Source organism: Anticarsia gemmatalis, chromosome 17 (assembly GCF_050436995.1).
Source record: "Anticarsia gemmatalis isolate Benzon Research Colony breed Stoneville strain chromosome 17, ilAntGemm2 primary, whole genome shotgun sequence".
NCBI lineage: Eukaryota > Metazoa > Arthropoda > Insecta > Lepidoptera > Erebidae > Anticarsia > Anticarsia gemmatalis.
Window position 1 is genome coordinate 2,366,681 of NC_134761.1, and position 24,161 is coordinate 2,390,841.

The 24,161-nt window shown below is 36.8% G+C and overlaps 2 protein-coding genes across 4 annotated transcripts; both read right to left on the reverse strand.

Moving 5' to 3' along the window:
• Positions 1-954: 954 nt before the first annotated feature.
• ThrRS (threonine--tRNA ligase) lies at positions 955-16,484 on the reverse strand. 3 transcript variants are annotated; one of them, XM_076124767.1, is made up of 16 exons: positions 16,393-16,484; positions 15,304-15,548; positions 13,378-13,395; positions 12,152-12,323; positions 11,680-11,757; positions 11,203-11,381; positions 10,733-10,811; positions 10,155-10,301; positions 9,595-9,704; positions 9,076-9,231; positions 7,976-8,153; positions 7,346-7,468; positions 6,679-6,857; positions 6,001-6,175; positions 5,205-5,319; positions 955-4,752 (listed from the first exon to the last, which is right to left on the reverse strand). In XM_076124767.1, the coding sequence occupies exons 1-16, from the start codon at positions 16,441-16,443 to the stop codon at positions 4,595-4,597; spliced, it is 2,163 nt and encodes a 720-aa protein (XP_075980882.1). In that variant the 5' UTR covers positions 16,444-16,484; the 3' UTR covers positions 955-4,594. The 3 variants fall into 3 exon arrangements, with proteins under 3 accessions (XP_075980882.1, XP_075980880.1, XP_075980881.1); XM_076124765.1 differs by having other exon boundaries at positions 16,265-16,404; XM_076124766.1 differs by lacking the exon at positions 13,378-13,395 and having other exon boundaries at positions 16,265-16,404.
• Positions 16,485-17,629: 1,145 nt separating this feature from the next.
• LOC142979843 (ionotropic receptor 75a-like) lies at positions 17,630-23,703 on the reverse strand. The gene is made up of 12 exons (XM_076125033.1): positions 23,522-23,703; positions 22,736-22,881; positions 22,229-22,388; positions 21,692-21,884; positions 21,165-21,334; positions 20,431-20,657; positions 19,697-19,802; positions 19,121-19,296; positions 18,751-18,858; positions 18,506-18,672; positions 17,896-18,093; positions 17,630-17,770 (listed from the first exon to the last, which is right to left on the reverse strand). The coding sequence occupies exons 1-12, from the start codon at positions 23,667-23,669 to the stop codon at positions 17,707-17,709; spliced, it is 1,863 nt and encodes a 620-aa protein (XP_075981148.1). The 5' UTR covers positions 23,670-23,703; the 3' UTR covers positions 17,630-17,706.
• Between the last annotated feature and the right edge of the window lie 458 nt (positions 23,704-24,161).

The following is a 24,161-nucleotide window of genomic DNA, read 5'->3' on the forward strand; positions in this document are numbered from 1 at the left end:
AACGATTGTATTTCTTTCTATAATAAGACAATTTCTTAAGAAGCTTTTGTGTCGCGGGGACATTAAGAAAATACAAAAAAATGTCACAGGAGTAGCTCGTGGCTTAGTTAACAACAGCCGATCGACTTGCCGAGGTTGGTCTGTGGATAGGTGACCATCAAACACGTATCAAGTTCCTCCGTGTTTCACAAGGCACGTTAAATTGTGGGTCCCGGCTGTCATTTTCGAAGATCTTTGACAGTCGTTAACAGTAGTCAGAAGCTTGAAAGTCTGACAATCAGTCTTACCGAAGGGTATCGTGTTATAGCTCAGATAACTGGGTTGTGGAGGTCAGATAGGCAGTCGCTCCATGTACAACACTGGTATCCAGCTGCATCCGGTGAGACTGGAAGCCGACTCCAACATAGTTTGGAACGAAGGCAAAGCTAATATATACAAACAACGGACACAAAGTATGACCAGACTCAGAACAATTATTTGTGGATCATACAAATACTTATTCCGTATGGGAATCGAACCCACGACCTCCCGACGCACTGGTAGCTACGTGGCAGTCAAATTTTCTATGGACGTCTCAAGTGGTTTCTAGTGATTTAATCAGTATTATGTGGGTATTCAAATTTTTTTTTTTCAGGACGCAGAGAACAAACATTACGAAAATGCAGAATGTTTGAAAAATAAGTGTGTCGAGAATTTTAGTAGTACTAGAAACTAGATGTTAGTTGTTTTTATTCCGTAAAACAATGTTAAACTCTGAATTAGATTGTAGGCATTAAAATATGTTGGAACATTTTTTTGAATGTCCTTTCTCAATTACTTTTGTTTTAAATACAATTTCTTTTTCATTCTAATGCAATAAAAGTTACTCAATTACGTTTGTTAAAATTTGAAAACGTGTCTTTTCCTTTCATGGAGGGAGCTGGGAACTTATAACTAACGAAATAAAACATCAAATAGGCGCCAAATAGTTTATTGTATAACGAGGTTTACAGTTAAAACACATTGAAAAAACAGATGCTTAGTCTTAAACCAATACCGGGGTAAATGCAAGTTTACATAGAAACGAAGTGAGGCCTGTGGCCCTAACTCTATTAGTTAGGCTTAATTTTAGGTGCAAAATTAGTCAAAGGTCGAAACAGCCGTAAATCGAAGAAAGGCTGATATTTTATCCAAAACTCATTATCTAGACTGCACACTTTCATTTTGGTATTTACATTTCATAGAAATTGCGTTATCCTTTGAAATGCGACTGAGAGCGATTACGCATTGTCACTTTGATTTTCTAGACATTTCGGCACAAGTTACAATGGTCAAGATCGTAATGAGACAGCGATAAGACTTGCGACTTAGTAAGTGATCAAACCTTTGACAATTATTAATTTTATTTTAGACAATCGCGGTTTCATTGTGTGAAACAATTTTCAAAGCAAACTACACAAATAAATTACTAAAAGAATGAAAATTTTACATTCACTTTACAAACTAAGATTGTCACTTATCGTCCAGTACTTAGGTACAACATATTCAAATACTTAGGTAGTCTAATTTTAAAATAATTTAGTGTTGAAAAACATTAATCAAATTTTCAAAATTTCAGGTCATGAACCTATTATAGTTTATAAGATATATCTAGTTTTAGCTGTTTCTTAATATTATACAATGTGTAAAAAGAACCCGGTCCCGTACAATTTTGGGAATGATAATGTATGTATGTTTTTTACACTTACAAGAGTTACACGCGAAACCTACTGAACGGATTTTTATCAAATTTGGTAGACATATAGTTTAGTAGTAGTGTAGTAATTTTATTTGTAGACTCCGTTACGTCTTATTATAGTCTTTTCGGACAGGAATCTTTTAACACATAGTATAGTATTTCACATTCAAATCAATTCGAGATATTTCCCAACAGCGAAACAGAAACGACATAACTTATAAGATTCTTATAGAACCAACATACTAACCCCCGGTTTTTTGAGTACATTTAGCGGTAGTTTATCTATTCAATAGCGTTTTTATGTACGAGTTTTGACGCTATTGAATAGATAAACTACCGTTTTATGTATCTCAGACACCAGGGGTAAGACAAGTGTAGTTTACGGACCGCGCGGATGATAAAAGCTAGTTTTACTACTACAAGTTTAAGGCTAAGGAACGAGGTGGTGATGTTCCTCCAACACAAAGAGAGGATCCTCCGAGCATGCGAGGTGAACATGCCTGGTGGGCCTGAGCTACCCGACCGTTCTAGTCGGGAACTTGTATATATGTTACTGTAAAAGCCCGAACTGTGGTAAATCCTAAGATTTTCCGGTAAAACCTAAGATTTACCAACTCTCAATGGTAAAAGTCCGAAAAAGCCAGAGTTTAAAAACTATATTACGATATATAAAAAAATCCTCCTTCATAACTATGTTTATAACTATTTCACGGTATAATTATATACTGTGACATAGTTATAAAGAAGGAGTTTTGGGCATAGCGACATGGGTAGGTTAGGTTAGAAGGCTAAGGTGGGAGCGAGCGAAGCGAAGCTCCCACCTTAGCCTTCGTGGTTATTTTTTTTTAACCACCCAGAAGGAGGAGCCCCGCGAAGCGGGGCTCCGGCGACATCTCGATATCATCAAGTGAATGTAGGTAAAAGTTCGAAATAAAAGAATTGTTCGGACTTTTACCATTGCGAGTTGGTAAATCTTAGGTTATACAGGAAAATCTTAGGATTTGCCACCGTTCGGGCTTTTACAGTAACATATATAGTCAATTGCAGTGCAAACTCTGATAGCGCGATTCAGGACTTGTGACGTCAGTCACTGCGAGTTGGTGGTTATGCGCTCATTCCATTAGATGTCGCTGTATGTAGCTACCTGCTACAAGGCTTTCAAGGAAAGTTTGTAAAGATCGTACCAAGTGGCGCTCTCTGGTCGTGATTTTATGTATGTTTTGTTTTTTGTTTAGATTCGTGGCGATCCTGGCTTTATGCCTGATTCCGCCAATAACACAATATCAAATAAAATATATCAGAAAATATTTTAAGGTCCAATTTTTTCACCTGGTCCGGCCATGTTAAAAAAATAGATATGTATAAAGACCAGTTTCACGGCTTACGGATAAGTCTTAGATAATCTATATGATAGATAAAGTGACAGCTAATGTATGAAAGATGTATTGAAACTGCAATTATTAAGTTCACTTAGCTTAATAATTCCAGTTTCAATACATACTTATTCAAAGGTGAAACTGACCGTAAGAATCGTAGAATAATTTTACTAGCAACTTCAACATAATAATATGATACAAATGTATTTTTTTTTATAAGGGATTTGGGTAAGAAATTAGAGTAATGAGCTTAAGATGTTGAGGAGATGATCAAAAGGATACATTTAGGTCTTGTCTAACGCCCCCAAAAACCGCGCTCTCCTTGACCCACTAGTGCCGCTGTTCAAAACGACACCATAAAAGCTACAGCCTTTTACCAGTTCTTATCATCCACGCTGTCCACAAACTTACCGAGCCTAAATAAATAATATCAAACAGTTAGTGTCCGACCGAATGTTCGGTTTCGGTTTCGGTTTCGGCAAGTTTCGGCAGAAAAATCTAGTTTCGGTGGCAGTTTCGGTTTCGGTGAAAAAACTGCCGAACCTTTCGGCGGAACCGAAACTCGACGCTCATGAATTGTCGTGCGTAGATTTTTCGTATTTAGTACGTGTCATTCAATAATTTTTCTATTTGAATTTTTATTCATATTAAGTACCTACTTAAAGTGTTCATTTTTTTATTTTTACCTGAAGTAATCCTTAATTTAACATGTTTATTATGTATTTAATTGCAAAATGACATAAAAATATATTTTTCACGTAACTTAATTATTGATTGTTTCATTTTACGCCAAAGAAGCAAATACAATTGTAAGAAATACATTACATTTCAGTATAAAACTGAAAAATTTTATATGTTTGTGTGAGTTTCGGTTTCGGTTTCGGTTTCGGCCGAAACTGAGATCAGAACCGAAAGTTCGTTTTCGGTTTCGGTTTCGGTTTAAAAACATGTTACGGTCGGACACTACAAACAGTTTTCTGTTTAACTACTATTGCCGCTGTTCAAGAGTACAATTGCAAAAGACACAGCCTTTTAATAGATTTCATCATCCGTACGATCCATAAACTTACTAGCCTGAATAAATAATATCAATTAAAATGGGACATAAAGAAATTACGAGCACATTATTCCGAATTAAAAATTAAAGTCTTTCACAATTTCGAAAGATGTAAATGCTAAAGTTTGCAAATATGTTTATTATTTTTCGACTTTCTGAAATTCATTTTCGCCAGTTGGGCTCACCAGTCGGTAAACAATCTGTGAGTTAAGCAAACCTCGGCGCGGTCATTCCATAGATGACCGCTTAGTGGTATTTAAACTGAGCGTCTCCGTGCTTCAAAAATGCGGTCCTGGTTGTTGTCAATTAAGATAACAGTCGTTAAGCCACGTCAAAGGCCTTCAGGCGGCTTGAACAACTTTGACACTAGGTTGACCACTAACCATACGATTTTTTTTTCGGAATAATGTATTTCGTATTGATGTATTCCCTAACAGAACAGGTCTACTGTTTCAGTACATCACTGTCTTCGGCCAGGGTCTTCTCCTTGACGAGAGTGTTGAGATGATCGATCAGACCTTGTATGGACATCTCGCCGTGGACTTTGTTGTCGCGGGTGCGGACGTTCACTGTGCCTGAAGTCTTCTCACGTTCACCGACAACTGGGAATAGTAGATTACTATGAGTTTTGGTTCTGTTTTTATTATTATTCTGTTTTAAGAAGTTATCTAGCTAAAATAACTGTTTTAATGCACAGATAGACGTTTATCGAAGAAAATCTTTAAAACACATATTATAAATATCATTCTCAATAATATTCATAGTATAAATATCACTGCCTTTGAGTGCTCATTCTCCATAATTATTTTTAAAATGTTAGCCTAATATTATAGCAATACACTTTCTATACAAGAAGGGGGTATATTTGGATATTTAAAATAAATTATTCGAATGTCAGTGAAAAGAAGATAACACCAATATAATGTTGATGGAAAAACAGGTTCTTATTTCTGGATGCACAAAATAGTTGAAAATTGTGAAACCGATTGTCTTTTGCCGATCAAAAAACTAGTTAAAACGATGTATAATGTCATTATTTTATTAGAAGACTTACCTAGAATATAGTTGAACTGTGCAAGCTGTGCGTTTCTGACTTTCTTGTTGAGAGTGTCGCCCGCGTCCGTGTCTACTTCCGACATGAACCCGGCCGCGAATAACTTCTCATTCACCTGTACAAATATACACATTCAAAATTATCTTTATATAACTACTAGCTGACCCGCGCAACTTCGCTTGCGTCACATAGAGAAAATGGGTAAAAATTTTCCCCCGCATTTTTTACTGCTACTCTGCTCCTATTGGCCGTAGCGTGATAATATATAGCCTATACCCTTCTCGCTAAATGGGCTATCTATCACTGGAAGAATTTTTCAAATCGGACCAGTAGCTTCTGAGATTAGCGAGTTCAAACAAACAAACAAACAAACAAATACAGCTTTATAATATTAGTATAAATTAAAACTTTTTATTGGTATTAAAAACGTTAATTTTATGGCTTTTAAAATTGTATATTGAGTATTTTGGGTTGCGTATACGCTCGCTTGCGTACACGTATACATAAGTAAAGATAGCAGAACATACTGTTTTTACAGATTATGTAGCCGAAAATGTTATGATAATTAAAAAAATGAACGATTTATATTAAATTCATAAACAAAATAACGATTTCAGATACATTAACTGTAATATTAAAAGGCAGGACTTAATAAATTCACCTAAAATATTTCAATATCAATCAACAAACGTTTACAGCCTCCTTTTTGAAGTCGATTAAAATATAATACTCCTTATGGAAGTCGGTGAAAATATAATACCTATAGCAAGCTAACTTACAGAAGCAATAAACTTACCTGTACAGCATAATCATCGAACGCGGGACCGACGGGCACGACGCAGACCTGTCTGGGACTGAGCCAGAAGGGCCACTTGCCCGCGTACGACTCGCTCAGAATAGCGATCATTCGCTCCACTGAACCTAAGATCGCTCGGTGAATGATTACTGGCCGTTTCTTCTCACCACTCTCACTAAACAAAGTAAAAATATATTGTAATTTTTTTGCGATGTAAATAAAATTGTACTTGGGATGATGATTGTGTCATTTAAATTTTTTGGTCTAATTAGAAGATTATTAAAATATTAGACAGACGAATTTGAGTCTTCATCATTATCCTGTCATCAACCCTAATTGGGCCTGACGATTCGCAAATTCCAATTCAAATCATTTCATTTATAAAATCATGTTGGCGACTTTTAAACTGCTTTTAAAATAAAGGTGCCGACATGAAGTCGCCAACACTCCCGAGCGGAATTTGTGAGTAGACATAAAACAAACCAATAAGTGCCGAATAAAATCTATCCGATAGGTAAGTGACGGCAAATGTATAAAAGCAACCGTCAGTATTCCACCGGATACACTAACCACTACTTGCTTAAAAGTGGTAAAGCCAGGTCGAAATAAGGACACTTGCTTAAAATACTTCAGAAATGGAAAAGCCAGGCCTAAGTGTTTAAGTGCATAGTTACATACCTAACATAAGTGAGGTTAAATCTCTCGGGCAGCTGAAAGTCGAGCTGTATGGTGGCGCACTGGTGCGAGCGGCGCAGCGCGTCTTGTATAGTGATGTCGATCTTAGGACCGTAGAACGCGCCGTCCTCGGGGTTCAGCTGCCATGGGCGACCGAACTTGTTCAGTGAGTCTGCTAGCGCCTGCGAAAATTTGAATAGTTATATTGGTACTATTTACAGCTATTTTATCAACGTAACACCGCCGTTATTGGTTATAGTGACACCCTTATGCTATTTTAGGAAATGAAAATTAATATCAATAAGATAATACAAATGTTTCTAGGGTAACAAAACATAAATTCTAATTAGTCCATCAATTATATAACAGAAGGGTTTTATGATTTTCTTCATGTTATATAATGATTTAGCAAAAAACCATGAGTTTGACGTCGCGTCGTTGGAACTAATGACGTCATGCCTTCTTATAAAATAAGGGGCAAAGTGACCTCACGTACGTCTTTAACACAAAAAAATACGGAAATACCAATTCTCAATTTACCAAATGGCAAAAAAAATTTAGAAATATTTCTATTGTTATTGATGATCACTTCGAATTACTACAAAATAATATGCAAAACTTGTACCCAAAATTGAGAGAATATTGTTTTGAAATACTATGTAGTAGTTACCTTCTCAGCCTGGTCCCAAGTGGCGACGTCTCCCAGGAACTTCTCGGGCCTGGTGGACAGCTTCAGTTGGAACGTGAACCCGAACGTGGAGTAAACGCACTCTAGGAACTGCAGGCAACTCACCTATTGGACACAAACAATTATTTAAAATTTATTTTCATTGCTATTATTAATTTTTCTGCTAGAATGAATGCTGAAGCGTCGAACAACTAAATATAAAATCCATTTTCTTTTCCCGAAATCGTTGGAAATACATGCACGTATACTTTATAAGCGTACACGTTTGTACGCTAACAAAATTATCATTCCTTTTGACGGCTGAGACAGTGGAATGTAGAGAAACAATTTTGTGTGACGCTCAAAAATATTTCTGCTATCACGATTCTCATTAACGTGATAGGTACGATGTATGATCGATCCCTCGGCGTTCAGAGTCGGTTTAAGTAACGGGACATTTTTGCAATCTGTTGTTACACTTTAGATGGTTAATTTGAGGTATTTTTCTCACTGAAAGGTCGATTAGATATGTTGTAGACATGACACAGATCAGTCGTTTTATTTTCAAAAGTTTTTCATTGATTTTAGGTATTTTTTACATTTAAACATTAATTAGTATATTATGATAGGTACCATCTCCTGCTCGATGTGTTGCGGCGCACAGAAGATGTGCGCGTCGTCCTGCTGGAAGCGGCGCACGCGCGTGAGGCCGGTGAGCGCGCCGCTGAGCTCGTTGCGGTGCAGCACGCCGAAGTCCGCCAGCCGCAGCGGCAGCTCGCGCCACGAGCGCGTGCGCACGTCGAACATCAGGCTGCCCGACACAGATAACGAACTTAGATATCTCCCACATTACACATGCACGTTTTGTGTAAAAGTCCGAAAGTTCTTTTATTTCGAACTTTTTCCACCATTTAATTGGCAAATCTTAGGATTTACATAATGACACGGTAAAAGTTGATAAAGTCATATTATAATGTGTTTGAGCCGTAATATGATGATATTGCTAGGGATATAATTATATGCCGTAACATAGTTATAATGAGAGTTTGAAGATGTCGCCGGAGCCCCGCTTCGCGGGACTCCTCCTTCTAGGTGGTTTAAAGAAAAATAATCACGAAGGCTGAGGTGGGAGCGAGCGAAGCGAAGCTCGCTCCCACCTCAGCCTTCTAACCTAACCTATCCATGTCGGTTTGCCCAAAACTCCTTCTTTATAACTATAAAATTATTTTATATTAGCTACATTTACCTGCCCTTGAGGTATATCCTAAGATTTACCAAGTGAATAGAGGTAAAAGTTCGAAATAAAAAAATTGTTCGGACTTTTACCATTGCGAGTTGGTAAATCTTAGGTTATACCGGAAAATCTTAGGATTTACCACAGTCCGGGCTTTTACAGTAACATATTCACACGATGCTACATAATTCATTTTTTTTACAGAAAGACCAACCTGAACCCTGTTTAAATAGAATATTCGATTCTGCCTACATACGGTGAAAATCTAATCTAGCAGAACGCGTCTCCGTGTTAACTTAGCGGTTAGAAATGTAATAACAAAAATGTCTTTCTCGACTGAAAGTTTTCGTCACAAAATACAATGCGTCTCAAAATTTTTCATCTTTCTACCTCTAGCAATTAGATACTCTAAACAAGATTGTACAGAGTTAAGTCGCTTCAATGAAACTGGCCGAAGCCAAATACCGGTTAGAAGGCCTATATAACATCTATAACTTACCAATGTCCTGGGCAGTTCATGGGCTTAAGCGCGAAGGTCTCCTTTTCCACATCAAAGGAGAACATATTGTCGGCATAGTGAGCCCAGTGGCCTGACGTCTGCCACAGCTTCGCGTTGTACATGTTCGGCGTTACCACCTCTTGGAAACCACGAATCCTGGGTAAAAGGAAATTAATGGAGTAAAAACGGTAATGTTCTTCAAAAAAATCAGGTCTGCGGTACAAGTAAAGAGTAGTCATGGATCAAGATGCATGAAGCGAAATCCTACTAATATTTAAGTGCGGAAGATGAATGTATGTATGTTTGTTTGTTTCTCTTTCACGAAAAAACTACAGAACGTATTTTAATGAAATTTATACATAAACATATACAACCCAGATTTATACGTTTTGTTTTCACGGAAAATCTTTTCATGCGGACGAAGTTGGGGGCGGAAGCTAGTAATTTTGTAAAGATGTGTATGGCAAGTGTATGGCTAATATTAAGATTTGTTTCTGTTGAAATACAAATTATATTTACCTGTACTGTTCTTTAATAAAGTTAACTAGTGTGTTGTAAATGTGAGCGCCGCGCGGCTGGAAGAAGCAAGACCCTGGAGACAGCTCGTGGAAGAAGAATAGCTCTTGTTCCTATAACAATAAAGTTTAAATTAGTGTACAGAAAATAAAATTACGCAGGCACCTTAAAGTTTAGCCAATTAATGTTGGGCAGAAGTCATTTCCAGGAATGAGGCATGTATTGGCCCTTCAGTTTGAGTAACGGTGTTGTTTAAAGTGTAGATTCGGAACATTGCATCTTTTCAAGAACTGTTTTAAGTAATTTCTTTAGAATTATGGCCTGAGAATCAGTGAAAGAGAATGTCGTCGTTTCGTAAGTTGGATGTAATAGAAGGACCAAGCACGTAGCCAAAATTCGGAGTACAACACGCGCTGAAACTAATATTTCTCTTCAACAACTCATATTTTTATTTTTGAATCTAATCGCAGAGATAATCGCTGTATTCCGACACTAATGTCACATACGGTACACCGGTTAAAATAACAATATAGTACAACATATCCAGCTTTTAAGGTACATACCCTGCCAATCTTGCGATGGTCCCTCTTGGCGGCCTCCTCCTGAATAACTTCCCACTCCTTCAGTTGTTTAGGCTCCGGGAACGACACGCCGTACACTCGCTGAAGACTCTCGGCCTCTGCTTTACCCTCCCAGTACGTTGATGAGTTCTGTTGAACCATTGAGATATTAATAAGTGTATGTTATGTGACAGGTTTTTGTAATACAAATATGCATAGAATTAGGTAGTTGGCTGGCTAATGCAAAAAATATGAAACTGGATTCGTAAAAGGTTCATCCAAAATGCTCACGTTATGTAATTTTTGACTGTGACATTTTATTAGGCACTCATTTGATACCAACGAGAATACGAACCTGTGACGTCACTATATCGTTTTTATAGTTGTCTGAGTGATGAGGGCTACTTAGCTAATTATAGCTTTTATATTCAGTTACTATAAAGCTGAGCTTACTAATTTGATGGATTCAGTGACAGTAAATGTAGAGAAATGCTGTCTTTGTCAAAATTCCAAATGTAGAACTGACATATCTGATTTATTATTTTAAGTAAAGTCTATCATTTAAAATGTATTTTACGTACCTTAGTGACCTTCAGTGCCCTGACCTTGCCAGTATGTCTGACATGAGGCCCTCTACACAGGTCAATCAAGGGTCCACACCTGAAAATATATATTACGTTAATAGTGTTGCAATTAAAAAGAGCAAGCCGTAAGTTTCTTATTGTTTCTTTTCACGACTAACCATCTTTTCCGAGAATGAAAGAAGGTAAAACGATCAAAATATTTATATGTCTTTAAATTTCTTGTACTAAGTTAACGAAATAAAGGACATTTTAAATTTGAATTCTGCCTATTAATATATGGGTGTAATCTCGGAAACATAAAACTGTTTTGCCTCTGGTTATCAACAAAAGACAGAGGTATTACCGTATAAGTATATAGGTAATTCGTTAAGGTATACTGTAAAACATATTTTAATTCAAGAAAATTTTGGCAATTATTGTATCCATAACTAAGGATAAGTAAATTTCAGTGGTTTTCAATATCTTACCTATAAACTGTAGTAGTAGGAGTATTAACTTTCTCATTAAGAATGCGCACTTTGAACTGATTGTAGTCGAACATTTCGTACAACTGTTCTTTAGTCAGTTCTAGACGTTCGAACGGCTGCTTCTCTTTAGCTATCTTCTTAACTAAACCTTCTAACACGTGGAAGTCTGTGGATGAGATCTGGAAAACAAAATATGACCATAATATAAACACATTTTGTAAAGTTCATACGAAATCAAGGGCTCTATACTGACACACACTTTTACTCGTATCGGGATTGCTCGTTCTCTACTATGGATATTTTCCAATTGAGTTGAATGCATAAATGCTTGCTTTCTAGTGAATTTCGCCAATCTGTATGGTGAGTACCCAGCATAAGCAATAAAATATCTTATAGTTTTATCGCAAACATCTTCTTTATACAAAGTTCAAGGAGCTTTGGAGATTTCTTTAATAATTAATACAAGTAAATGCTTACCCCTTTCTCTGGATAATACATGTCGTAATAGAATCCTTCTTCAATCGGTGGACCGTAGCATAGACAACCACCATACACCTATTAACAAAAATACATAATTATAATACATGTATACGAATAACGAAATTGCCTTCACGACTAGAGCTGCACAACTTGTGTTGAGATACTTGAAGAGAAAGACCATTATTTTATAATAATTATCTCTACGGGCCTAGCCGGGTTGTAAGTTTTAACGCGAGTGCAGCTGCAAGTGTCAACTATTCTTATATTTTTCAAGAACACTTACCCTTCTTGAAGGAAAACATCGTGAACCTTACATGCCTAAAATTTGTTTAATATATTTATTGAGGGCAAGCAAAGTCCCCAACCCGCACTTGACCAACGCGGTAGACTCTAGGCCTAACCCCTCCCCCTCGTTTGGGAGGAGACCCTTGCCCTGCAGTGGGACAGTAATGGGTTAAAAAAAACTTACCCTTTCCATAGCCTCTCCGAGCATATGCGCAGAAGAATGCCAGAACACGGCTTGAGCGTCTGTGTTGTCCCACCTCAAGAGTTCCAGCTTGCAGTCACCTTCTAAAGGTCGGTCAAGGTCCCAGAGCTCGTTGTTGACCCTCGCCACGATGGTGGAGTCCGCCAGACCCTGGCTGTGAGGGGGAGAAGTCAACATGAAGGTGGCAGGTGGAGTATCGGGGTGGAACTGGTTTCAGTGGCTTTTGTGGTTTAAGACAGCAGGAATATACTGAATAGAGCTAGATTTGGGATCATTAGAGAAAAAAATACTTATTGAGTACCTGATTGGGTAAACAAAAAAGATTAAACTTGCACTCGTAAAATTTTCATTTTAAATGCTCAGGCTATGCAATTTTTTTTAATTTTTGTAGTAAACAATGTTGGAATTGTAAGTATTACTGACTGAAATATTTCATTAGGCACTCATTTGATACCAACGAAAATACGAAATTGTGACATCACTACACCATATTCCTATACTAAAATGTGTTAAGGGGTAGCTGATTTGACTGGTAGTCAAAGAAGTCAAAGAAAGGTTGATTTATTGCTTTTCTTTAAGGAGTATGCTTGTTTATTTCTAACACTAATAGTTGGTGTTAAAAATTATGCCCATTCATGGCCCTTTTACACTCCAAGAAGAAAGCTAAGCTCAATAGTAGCACAGTTATATGTCATATTAATTTTATTCTAACATCAATGTGCAAAAAGAATACAAATTACTGTTAACATTCATACAATAATATGAATTCTATATTTATAATAAACATTTAATATTAATACCATGCTAAATAGATAAACAGTTTTTGATCGCATGCAAAGTCCCGAACCTTCACTTGGTCAGCGTGGTGGACTTAAGGCCTAACCCCTCCCCCATTCTGGGAGGAGACCCTAGTCCAGCAGTGGGACATTAATGGGTTAAATTTATTATTTATAAATAGATAAATATACAATTACTTTATACTGAGGTTAAGGTCACAAATATACAAGGTCAAAAAAAGCATAACACTAACATATTATAATAGATTAACTTGCATAAATAACCTTTGAAAACTATTGAAACACTAAAGGTCAAAGGTCACATACCTGAGGTCAAAAGGTCAATACATAAAAAGCTTATATTAAACAATGTTGGCTATATAACCAGTAAAAGCCACTTCAAAGCAGTCCACCCATGTGTAAGATACTTACTATTGACTCCAGAACTCGCTTGTGTGCAGGTAAATAAGTTACAGTGTTACTATTTGTGATATAACTTAGCATATATATTTTTGTAGATGGCAATACTATGTATGAACAGCTAAAGTCATTATTGTAAAATGGAAGTTGATTTTGCTAAATAACGTTTTATGGTTTAAAGGACAGTTTCACAGATTTTGATTAAGTTTCAGATAATCTATCTACTAGTTAAATAAAGTAATAACAAATGTATGAAAACAACTTTCTTAAATCCATCTTATAGTTAGAGGATGTTCTAACAAATGTATGTTATCATCTATTTAATATCCATCTGATATGTTATTCAATACTTATCCAGAAGTATTGAAATTGGGCATAAAGGTCAACTTTCTAGCACCATTTTTTTATGTATTATAGTTAAATTGTAACATATTTGATGGATAAACATGAGATAAAATTCAGATTTATTCAATGTTATTCTGCAATAGATTATGATTGTATTTGGATTGTTTGATAACTTTGCTTGATAACACTGATAAAGTACTGATAGTGGAAAAACAATTAAGAGTACGAACTCTTATTATTTTTTGCTGTATTCAGTATATAAAACATTATGTTGTGTATATAAAACACTATGAAATGTTATGTGAACTAGAAAAGTCAAAAGAATTTTACTTCTAATATAAACTTTATCCTATTTTCTTATATCAATGAGCAGAATTACTAAATAATGAATTTGCTGTTCATACAATGTACAGTACATAATGGAACTGATAAATATACATTGTTTGTTGGATATTTACAGTAAAAATAAGTAATACTGTTTCATATAGCTATTCACAGTTATGTATCGTAACCATATTGTCATTGCACTTAACAAACCTATTAAGTTGATATTAGGATTTTTTCAGGTTGACTCAAAAAGTGTACAATTAAAAAAAGATTTTACATACTTAAAAGAAAAATAACAAAATATAGAGGAAGATATTATTTCCAGATAAGGTATTTTAAGGCAACTTGGAAAATATAATATACTAGCTGACCCGCGCAACTTCGCTTGCGTCCAATAAGAGAGAATGGGTGAAATTTTTCCCCGTTTTTGTTACATTTTTTACTGGTTCTCTACTCCTTTTGGTGGTAGCGTGATGATATATAGCCTATGTCCTTTCTAGGGTATCAAAGTATCTCCATACCAGATTTCATGCAAATTGGTTCAGTAGTTTAGGCGTGATTGAGTAGCAGACAGACAGACAGACAGACAGAGTAACTTTTGCATTTATAATATTAGTATGGATTGGTTTGGATAATATTTGCTAATTGTAAAGCTGAAACCATATTTATCTTACAGAAGGTAGCATATGGAAGTTGTAGTAATGACAACAATCCAGTTGAAATTACTTCTAGTTGCAATTTCATTGGCTGCAATTACTTAGCCACATGGACAATTGGACATTATATTCTACTTATTATATAAAGTGATGCGATATGATGTCATAGATTGTTAAGAATTTTAACATCATTAATGTACATTTAAATTAGCAATTAAATGAAATATTGATTGATAATAAAAACTAGAGAATAATAAGCATCAATAGTATGTATGTAACAAAATATTTTCCTTATTCCTAGAAAAGATAGAATATTACAAGCTGAGCAGAATTTGTACTTTATTATATTGGTCACGACCATTGACCAACAGACCTAAGCAAAAAAAAACACAGCAAATATCTCTCAGTCAAATCTCAATTTGGTATTCTGCATACCTATTTTCAACTAGCTACTAACAATTTCAAAAGAGAAAAACCCAATAAGATTTTTTCTAACAACCCAATCTTATTAACAACTTCCTTTAGCGCTTCATGACTAATAATTTCAATTACGTTTAGCTGATTATAACACACAAGTGCAAATATTAACCCAATACTATATAACACTCACCTAATTCCTTTAGCAACATCATAGGGAGTGGTTCTCCAGGCTTTAGCTTCAACAGTCTTTCCATCAGGCAGTGTGACTACGATGCTCAACTCCGGCTTCTTAGCCAAGTCTTCATCGTACTGTGCCTTGAACTTATCCCATAGAGTAATACGCTTCTGTATGAACTCTGGCCAAGGCTTCAACTCCGAGACGGCTCCGGAATCTTCCGGTTTCTTCTTTTTTTCTTTCATGGCTTTTGTTTTTGACTGTAAAAGAAAATATGTTGAATTGGGAATAATATATTGTAACTGCTACAAAAAATGTTTAAAGTTTTTGAATGTTAATTAAATTATTTATTATGCAAATAACAGAATACAGTTATTTCAATGTCATTTTTAAACTGTAGGTATGCGTGATTCATAGATAGTTATTATCAGTAAAGAACATGTTCAAATGGAATTGAACCCACTAGATAACATGTACTGAGAAAAGGTGAGGTATATCTGTGGCCTTGACCAATATTTCAATAGGTTACTGAACATTTGATAGTAACCAAAATCTGTTCTTTGTATTTATTGTATTGATAGACTAACAAGATTTTATTTCTCAGAACTCAAAATATTGCAACACGATTAATAAAATTACAAATATATTAATCTGTAGTCCTGTAATCTAAATGTTGTGATAACTAATTGTAAAACCAAAAATTAAACAAGTAAATTAAAGAGGTTATGTTGATGAAATCTTTACACAGGTGTAGGCAATTAAGTTGACTCATAGGCAGGTAAATAACCTCCGCGGACTTTCAAATATTGTCGCACGACATTTTAACGAAAATAAAATATTTATATTACTTCAGTAATGCGTTTAACTTAAAAAATGCCGGTCAACGAGAATCAACACATAGCACAAAAAAAAGAAGCTCGGTCAAAGGAATACACGTTATAATTCCAGCTACAATGCTGACGAAAGTCCTACAGACCCATGTGGCATATGCGTAGTCCTTGCACCGGACCACACAGCCTCCACGGATCCCAAAGAACTTTAGCATGATTTACATAACATACATATAAACTGTCTCAAACTAAATATAAAGTTTTAAAACCCTGCCTTTGCGTCAATGTTTAGTTTTTGGATATCTTCCGAAGCGGTGTCACCCATTGCGGTACGTGTGTCGTTCGATTTTGACAAATGACAGTTGACAAAATAAAGTGACAGGAAATTAGTTGCCAGGTTTTGAGGGATGCCAGATAGGGAGAAAAATATCTACTAAATCGAATAATACTTTAGTAGCATCAATACATATGTAATGTATATGCTAATAAATCATGGTACAACCAAAACTTGCTCTGATTATGAGAATAGATAGCTCAAGTTTATACGTTCAAAAAATAAATATGATTGAATTAATGTTGTAGAGTAGGTACCGTAGGTAAATTGTTTTTTATTTGTAATGAGTCCACGGATGAATAAAGGTTTCAATTAAGACCATAACGTATAAAGAATATAAAAGTCACAATCTAGTCACAATCTATTTACAGTAAAAAATGTCAGTCAGTAAATAAAAAATTGAAAGTTTTAATGCAATAATATCGATACACCTAGTACACCTACTAAAATAGCAGAATGTCCCTACAAAGAAACAGGCCAGTGGATGGTGTGCAGCGAATGATGTGTGCTTTTAAGCATTTCGAAAAAAAACTGGACAAGCTGCAGGATGACGTAAATTATCAAGGACAGACATTATTGGACCTTCGAGTAATGGTGATGAATATGTCCGCTGGAACTATTTGTAGTCCTGATACGAAGTCTGAGGATGCAATCAGACGACCACAAAACAGGACAATGGCTATACAATATGAAGACAGATTGAACGGCTTACGCGACGGTCCAAAGACTAAAAGGAAGGCTGCGGTACAACCTTTACCGTCGAAACTTAAAACTAAGAGTTTACAAAATCAGCAGACTAAAAGGTTGTCTCCGGAAAACTCTCCATTTCACAATCAAGTTTACAACATAGAAGCTAGCCAAAAGGCGCTGAAACATTTACAACGACATAAAAAAATTGATAATACTCGAAAAACTAATTCATTCCGAACGCAAAAAGCAGCGGAAAAGAAATTTAATCAAACGAAATCAATGAAATAATAACTATTAAGGTCCCATAGAAAGTATTTTGATGACGAGTAGGTATAATAATTTGTAAATCAATTCATTGAACCCTGTGTACTTTTGAGACGGTGAAATAAAACACGTTTTATTAATATTGATTTATTTACGTTACAAGCAAATCCGTATATATTTATGAACAACAAATATACTTCTCGATAAGGTAAGTATTATATCATACATATTGAAAGCAGAAAAAATAACAAAAGCTTGGATCTACAATAATTTTAATTTTCTCTACTCTGAGTGAAGTGTTTAAAATTTCACCGTTCTTATGAACTGCACTTTCGATGTTCTCTTGTTTCCATGTCTATTCATTCTGTAAAAAGGAAAGCATTATTAGAGATGACCATTTTGAGAATTGTCGGTTTATAAAGATATGAAGTAGCTTGTTCTAAGGTTTTCACATTGTTTTAAATTCATAAAACGGTACGAGTTCCTTACAAATGATGCACGGTAATCTCAGCTATCACGATAGCTACGGAGACGGCAACCCCGTACAGCATGAGGATGAGTACTGGCATCATATCCATGAAGCCCACGCTGCTGAACGAGGACATCTTGGTGGTGCAATGAGGCTTGGAGACCAGGTAGCGGAGGCGAATGGCTGACTGGATGCCAGACTCGCGGATTTGTTTGTGGCTGTTGATAGGCAAATTTCGGATAAGCTTTGATTAAACACGAATTGCTGATGATAGATCATTCTAGATCTAACTTTTGGAGTAGAAGCCTACTTCTATGACCTATCATTGGTTATGTAAATATATAAGATACGCATAATCCTACTCAGAAGATTACAAACTGGTACCACTAGGGGGCATACCAATTACTAATGAGTGCCGCAGTGCCCCGAATCTGACGTGGCAAAAAGAGTACTTAGTACAAAATCTAATGTAAAATATACTAACTGATAATGTAAAGATGTTTACTAGATAAATAAAAGATCAACCATGGTCGAGGAGTGACCAAGTTACAGGCCCGCACCCCCACCCCTAAGAAAAAAACAAAATAGATGGTTACTACAAGTAATAACAATAATTACTAAAATACTGACACAACCCTGATCAGCTCCAAATATGGAGATCCCTTTCTCACAGGAGTAAAAGAATCAAACGTGACCAAGTAATCCACGATCGATATATCACACTTCTCACTCTCCAGAAATGTTGCTTCAATTTTACGATAAACCGGTTCTGCTACTGAATGCAACGCGAAGAGACCCTGGAAGCAAACAAACGGTGTCAGTCTAAATTGATTCGTAAGTAGTATGTAGAAGGTCGGTTTTAGATAAATGATTACCTTTCTTATTTTCTCAACACCTTCAGCTAAGCTGTAAACCTGTGGTTTGCCATTTGGTGGAAATATTCTTTCACGGATTGACGTTCCAAGAGTTCCATTATTCTGGTTCTGTAACAAGAGAAGTTTTAATAATTAAAGTAGAATGATGCATGCACCTTCTAAAAATATCTGTCAAGAGTTTACTAAGGTCTGAATTCCTTTTACGCTAATGTGGTGCACGTCACGTACCATCTAGGATATTGATTGTTTGTGCCACTTATGCCAACGGCCTAGAACGGTTATTTTATAGCACAGAAGTGTACATGATACGAGTATCCGCGCAAAGGAGCAAAGAAAATTCAGTCCTCAATATTTCGACATTTTAACTTACAAAAACAAAGTAATTATAATCAACATCGTTGGCAGCTAGCGTGATCTTGGCGGCGGCGAGCTGCGGCAGACTGCGGATGGAGTCTGACGGTGCCTGCAGCAGCACCACGATGTTGGCCGAGTACGCCGCGTAGAGTGCCATCAGTGCAGTGAATAGGACGAATAACATCATGCGTCCTATAACAAAAATGTTGTTAATTATTCTTGTGAAGGGGTTTCAAGAAAATAATCACCTTACAGGAAAAAAGGGGCTGAAACCGTAGGCACTGAAAGAGGAATGCTCCCATTATTCATTAATAGTTTCTTGTCTATGACAAAAACGTGTCGCACACAGAAAACGTCGGAGCAAAACTCACCCATGTATAGTCATCAATGCCATTTTTTCTTAAGGCGCAAGGAAAGATTGGAACTTGTATTGCTTCTCGAGTGCGCTAAATGCTGCTTTGAACGCATCTTTAGGTATAACCAAAAGGTTTCATTGTATAATCAGCCTGTAAAATCTTATTTTATTTGTTTTTATGTTAAGTATCTACCCACTAGCTGGATCTGTAAGATATAGAGATCTTTTATACTTTACCTGGAGCTCGCGAAGGCTCTATGTAGCAACCCTGCTGAGTAAGAGCACTCATAGTTAGCAGCAAAGCGTCGCCTAAACTGCCGTCCAACTGTTGTTGAGTACATTTCTGCAAAATATCAATTAAATCATGATTCTTCAATATAGTCTAAGAATCGCTTTGGTAGTGCTTGTTCACGTTGGAACTCGCGGGCGCGGTGGCGGGCGCGGTCGCGGGGACGTGGCGATTTGTGTTCACGTTGGCCGCCAGGCGGGCGTTTGGCTCAAACTGGCTCAAACTGGTTGATCTTACTTGACATCGCGCCCGCCACCGCTAGTTCGACGTGAACACACACGAACATCTTCACTTGTTTGATATTGGCGCGAGCGCGCCACGCGGGCCGCGCGCGACGCCGCTAGCTCGCCCGCGACTTAGACCGCGCGAACGGTTTGTACGTGAACACTTCGGTACATCGCCATATGTTTGATATTTCGCGACCGCGCCCGCCACCGCGCCCGCGAGTCAACGTGAATGAGCACGTACTGTTTGGTCAAAAGCTGTGTTATGAAGAAAATTTAACGGAAGACTGATAATTATTCTCCTGGATCCGAAACTACAAAAAGAAAAAATGCTCTATGCGTACAAACGTGGTGAACTTAATATGTACTTTTGGGCTTGGCTTGGGCCAATTATTCCGCCACCCAAATCCGTAAATTAAATATCTAATATCTTTATGAAACATAGAAATTATAGTTACCCTAGTAATAGCGACTTCCCACTTGCTAGCCAAGAACAGAGTAACAGTAGCGATCATGGTACACACTGCAATAGTCACCCAGACCCTCGTGGAGAATGGTAGGTAGAACACATTAGCCACGTACGCGAGGGGGGGCTGGCGGAAGATGAACAACATCCTCATTGGAGCCACCAGGTCGGTGTACGTCACCACATCAAAACGGTCGCGGAAGATCACGCAGTTAGTTCCTAGAAACACAAGTCACAAAACTTTTTTAGCCGTACAGCAGCCGCGCGGATCGATCTGTGAGGTTAAGCCATGCTTGCCGAGGTTGATTTGTTGGTTGGAATTGTTGGGTGACCATCTTATAAATATCGAGTTCCTCCGTGTTTCGGAAGGCACGTTAAATTGTGGGTCCCGGCTGTCATTTTCGAAGATCTTTGACAGTCGTTAACAGTAGTCAGAAGCCTGACAACCAGTCTCACCGAAGGGTATCGTGTTATCCCAGGTAACTGGGTTGCGGAGGTCAGATAGGCAGTCGCTCCATTTAAAACACTGATATTCAGCTGCATCCGGTGAGACTGGAAGCCGACTCCAACATCGTAGCTTAGAGGAAAGGCTAAGCTGATATATTTAGAAAGAAATATCATCAAGGGATGGTACTTATAGTATAAACCTATGAATGGAAAGCGTATTGCAAATGAAAATGTTCTTAAAATTCTTCTTATGATACCTGTAAAAAATAATAAACCTACCCATATCAGCCTTATTGTCATAAAGATCAGCAATCATGCCAGACCAGTTGCCGTTGACTTTGTATCCATAGCGGTAACTAAATATGTACCGAGCAGTTGCATTCATCATGTCAAAGCCAATCCTAGCGGCAGACCAGCATGCTTTGGTGATGGAGTCGTATTGAAGCTCCCTGAAATGAAAAAATGCAGTCTTCGAGAGGATACTAGTATACTGATGTAAATGGTATACAGAGCATGCAGGTGTATTTCCATCGGCGAGATACGACGTTAATATAATGGAACCACATAAATATTTTATATTGAATGCTTAAATCCATTCTTGCGCAACATTGATTGAAAGTTTGAAATGCCTTGATGCTTTATGCCGACCATTTAACTTCTCTTTTTTGTTACTTTTATTTAATGAACTAGTAATGTATAAGCAAGTTGGAAATTTATTTAAAAAGAATATCAAGAAATCGTTTGTACCAAACTGGCCCAGCTAGTCTTTGCAGTTTACTTATAGAATTGCTTTAGATATTCCTTACAATCGATCCTCCTTAGGCAAGTGTTCTCTCGTAGTGTTACTATCCTGAATAACATTGGACACGGAGACGGGATGGCCCATCAGGTTACGTCGTCTTCGGTACAGCTCTCTATGAGGTCTGACGTCCACCAGGCTGCCGTTGTAGTACCCTCGCGGAGATGTTATCATTGAACCGTTTACTCCTGGTCTGTGCTCTTTGTAACAGGAAAATAAGAAATATTGAAAAATAAAAATAGTACTTCCCATAATTGTTTAGGCTGAAATGGTTTGTCTGACTAATTAAAATACTTTTAGAGTAGATACACAAACACTAAATAAAAGACCAGACATAGGTGTAGGAGTGGCCATTATGCAAAGAAAAGATTGAGTTTTTTTTTATTTAGTCTTTTAACCAAACATCTACCTAGGGGTGACCTCATCAAATGTATTTTGTCGTTTAATGGGCTGTATTTACTCTTGCTAACTTTAATTCCATGCCGAAATATTATAATTTGATGGCAAAAATTCTAACTGCCCATGGGTTTTAAGATTTACTTACTCTCAACCATCTGGAACTGTTGCCCCACTCTCTCAGCGACAACCACATCGCTATCAGGCAGCACTGGAGCTTTCTGTAGCTGAGTCAGCTCCGACTGTTCCCTTGTGTAAGTGAGGATTAACCAACGGTATGTGAACTGGAACAACTCCCTTGAAGAAGCCTGGAGAACATCAACTATCATTATTGCAACCCTTGATTTACTTTTAATTTGATGTGGTAATTTTAATGAACACCGAGTATGGAAGTAGAATTTTGTTTAGGTCTTTTGGAGTCCTAGTGACTCAATAGGTACTAATGATCTGTATTCACCTCAAAGAGGAATCTCTATATATTACTATATAACAATAATACTTCCAAACGGTGAGTATACGGAAAAAGAGCTGACCGGTGTGTAGCAGACTAATGACTATTATATTGAATGACTGATTGTCAATATTATAAAAGACTGGAAACTGACGTGGGGCTACATTAGGGGTTAAGAATAAAATATAATAGGGGTAAACTTACAAGAGCCAACACCCTTTTGGATTCCGGACAGTTTAAATCTGTGATAAACATGATCTGATGATCCTGGTATTTGATCCTTGGTTCAAAAGAAGCCGAAGTCCTCGACCCTATCTTCGACATTTGTACAACGAATTTGTTTATTATATCTGAAAAAGGATCATATTATTTACCTGATTAAGTTCAAAATCAAAAGTACAAAAATGCTTTGTGCTGGTATGCAGTCGGACTGTGTGCAGCGTGTTTTTGCAGCCGGAAGTCGTCCGAATCTTGATTTTTTTGTGCAGGTATGATATTAAATTGTCTTTTTGGTGGCATACGTATGTATGTATGATATACAATTTTGGTGATACCCTGCTTAAAGCCGTCCATATGTAAGATTATTGGATGCTAAGTATTTATTTAATAGCTATTGGAGTGAGACACCTCCCACGCAAGTGGTCGCAGGTTCGAACAATGACTTTTCCAAGTTATGTGTGTATTAGAAATAATTATCACATGCTCCAACGGTGAAGGAAAACATCGTGAGGAAACCTTGCATGCCTAAAAATTTGTTTAAAACATTCATTGAGGGCGTGCAAAGTCCCCAACCCGCACTTGGCCAGCGTGGTGGACTCAAGGCCTAACCCCTCCCTCATTACGGGAGGAGACCCTTGCCCAGCAGTGGGAGTAATGGGTTAAATTTATTTTATTTTATTGGAGTGATTGGAAATCATAATATCTAAATTTATTTGTTAGAAGTTAATGTTTAACATTTAAATTTAATCAAATAAGCGTACGGGTACTTACTTTTCTTCCAACACAGTCCACCGTAGATTAGATGCGTAGGTTTTTGTTCGTTTATAATAAACAGCTTTATAAAATTTATTGTTGTTTCATCTTTAGCGAAAACCGGGGTTTGTATTATGAGTAAGAAGAGAAGAAATATGGCGACCATTTTGAAAAACTTATGACAAAGAACGGGTTTAACGGATTATTAAGCTAAATACAATTTATCTGCTGTATTTAGGCTAACTCATATTTATGTTAAGTATTTAAATAAGATATTAATCCATTGCTGGTTTCAACCTTCAGGTTAACCTTTCAAGCTACCACAATCAACTAAGGTTAAGAACGGGTAAAGTAAACAGGAATGACTAAAACTTTTCTTTTTTTTTGCTAGTAAGAGGATGGTCCGTCAGTTATGAATAAAGAAAACATAAGATAATAGTACTTAAGTAGGTACTACAAACAATGTAGGACTGTTTGTCTGTTTAGTCCAACAATTTTTCCCACCATGGGACACAAATTTCCATGACATGAAACCTGGCTTTCATTATAAAATATTTTTCCCGGGGAAGCTATTTTAAGCTTAGGTATTATGTCCATAAAAAAACACTCTAGTAGACCGATAAGATACGTTCTTCTAAACCAGGGGTTCCCAACCTTT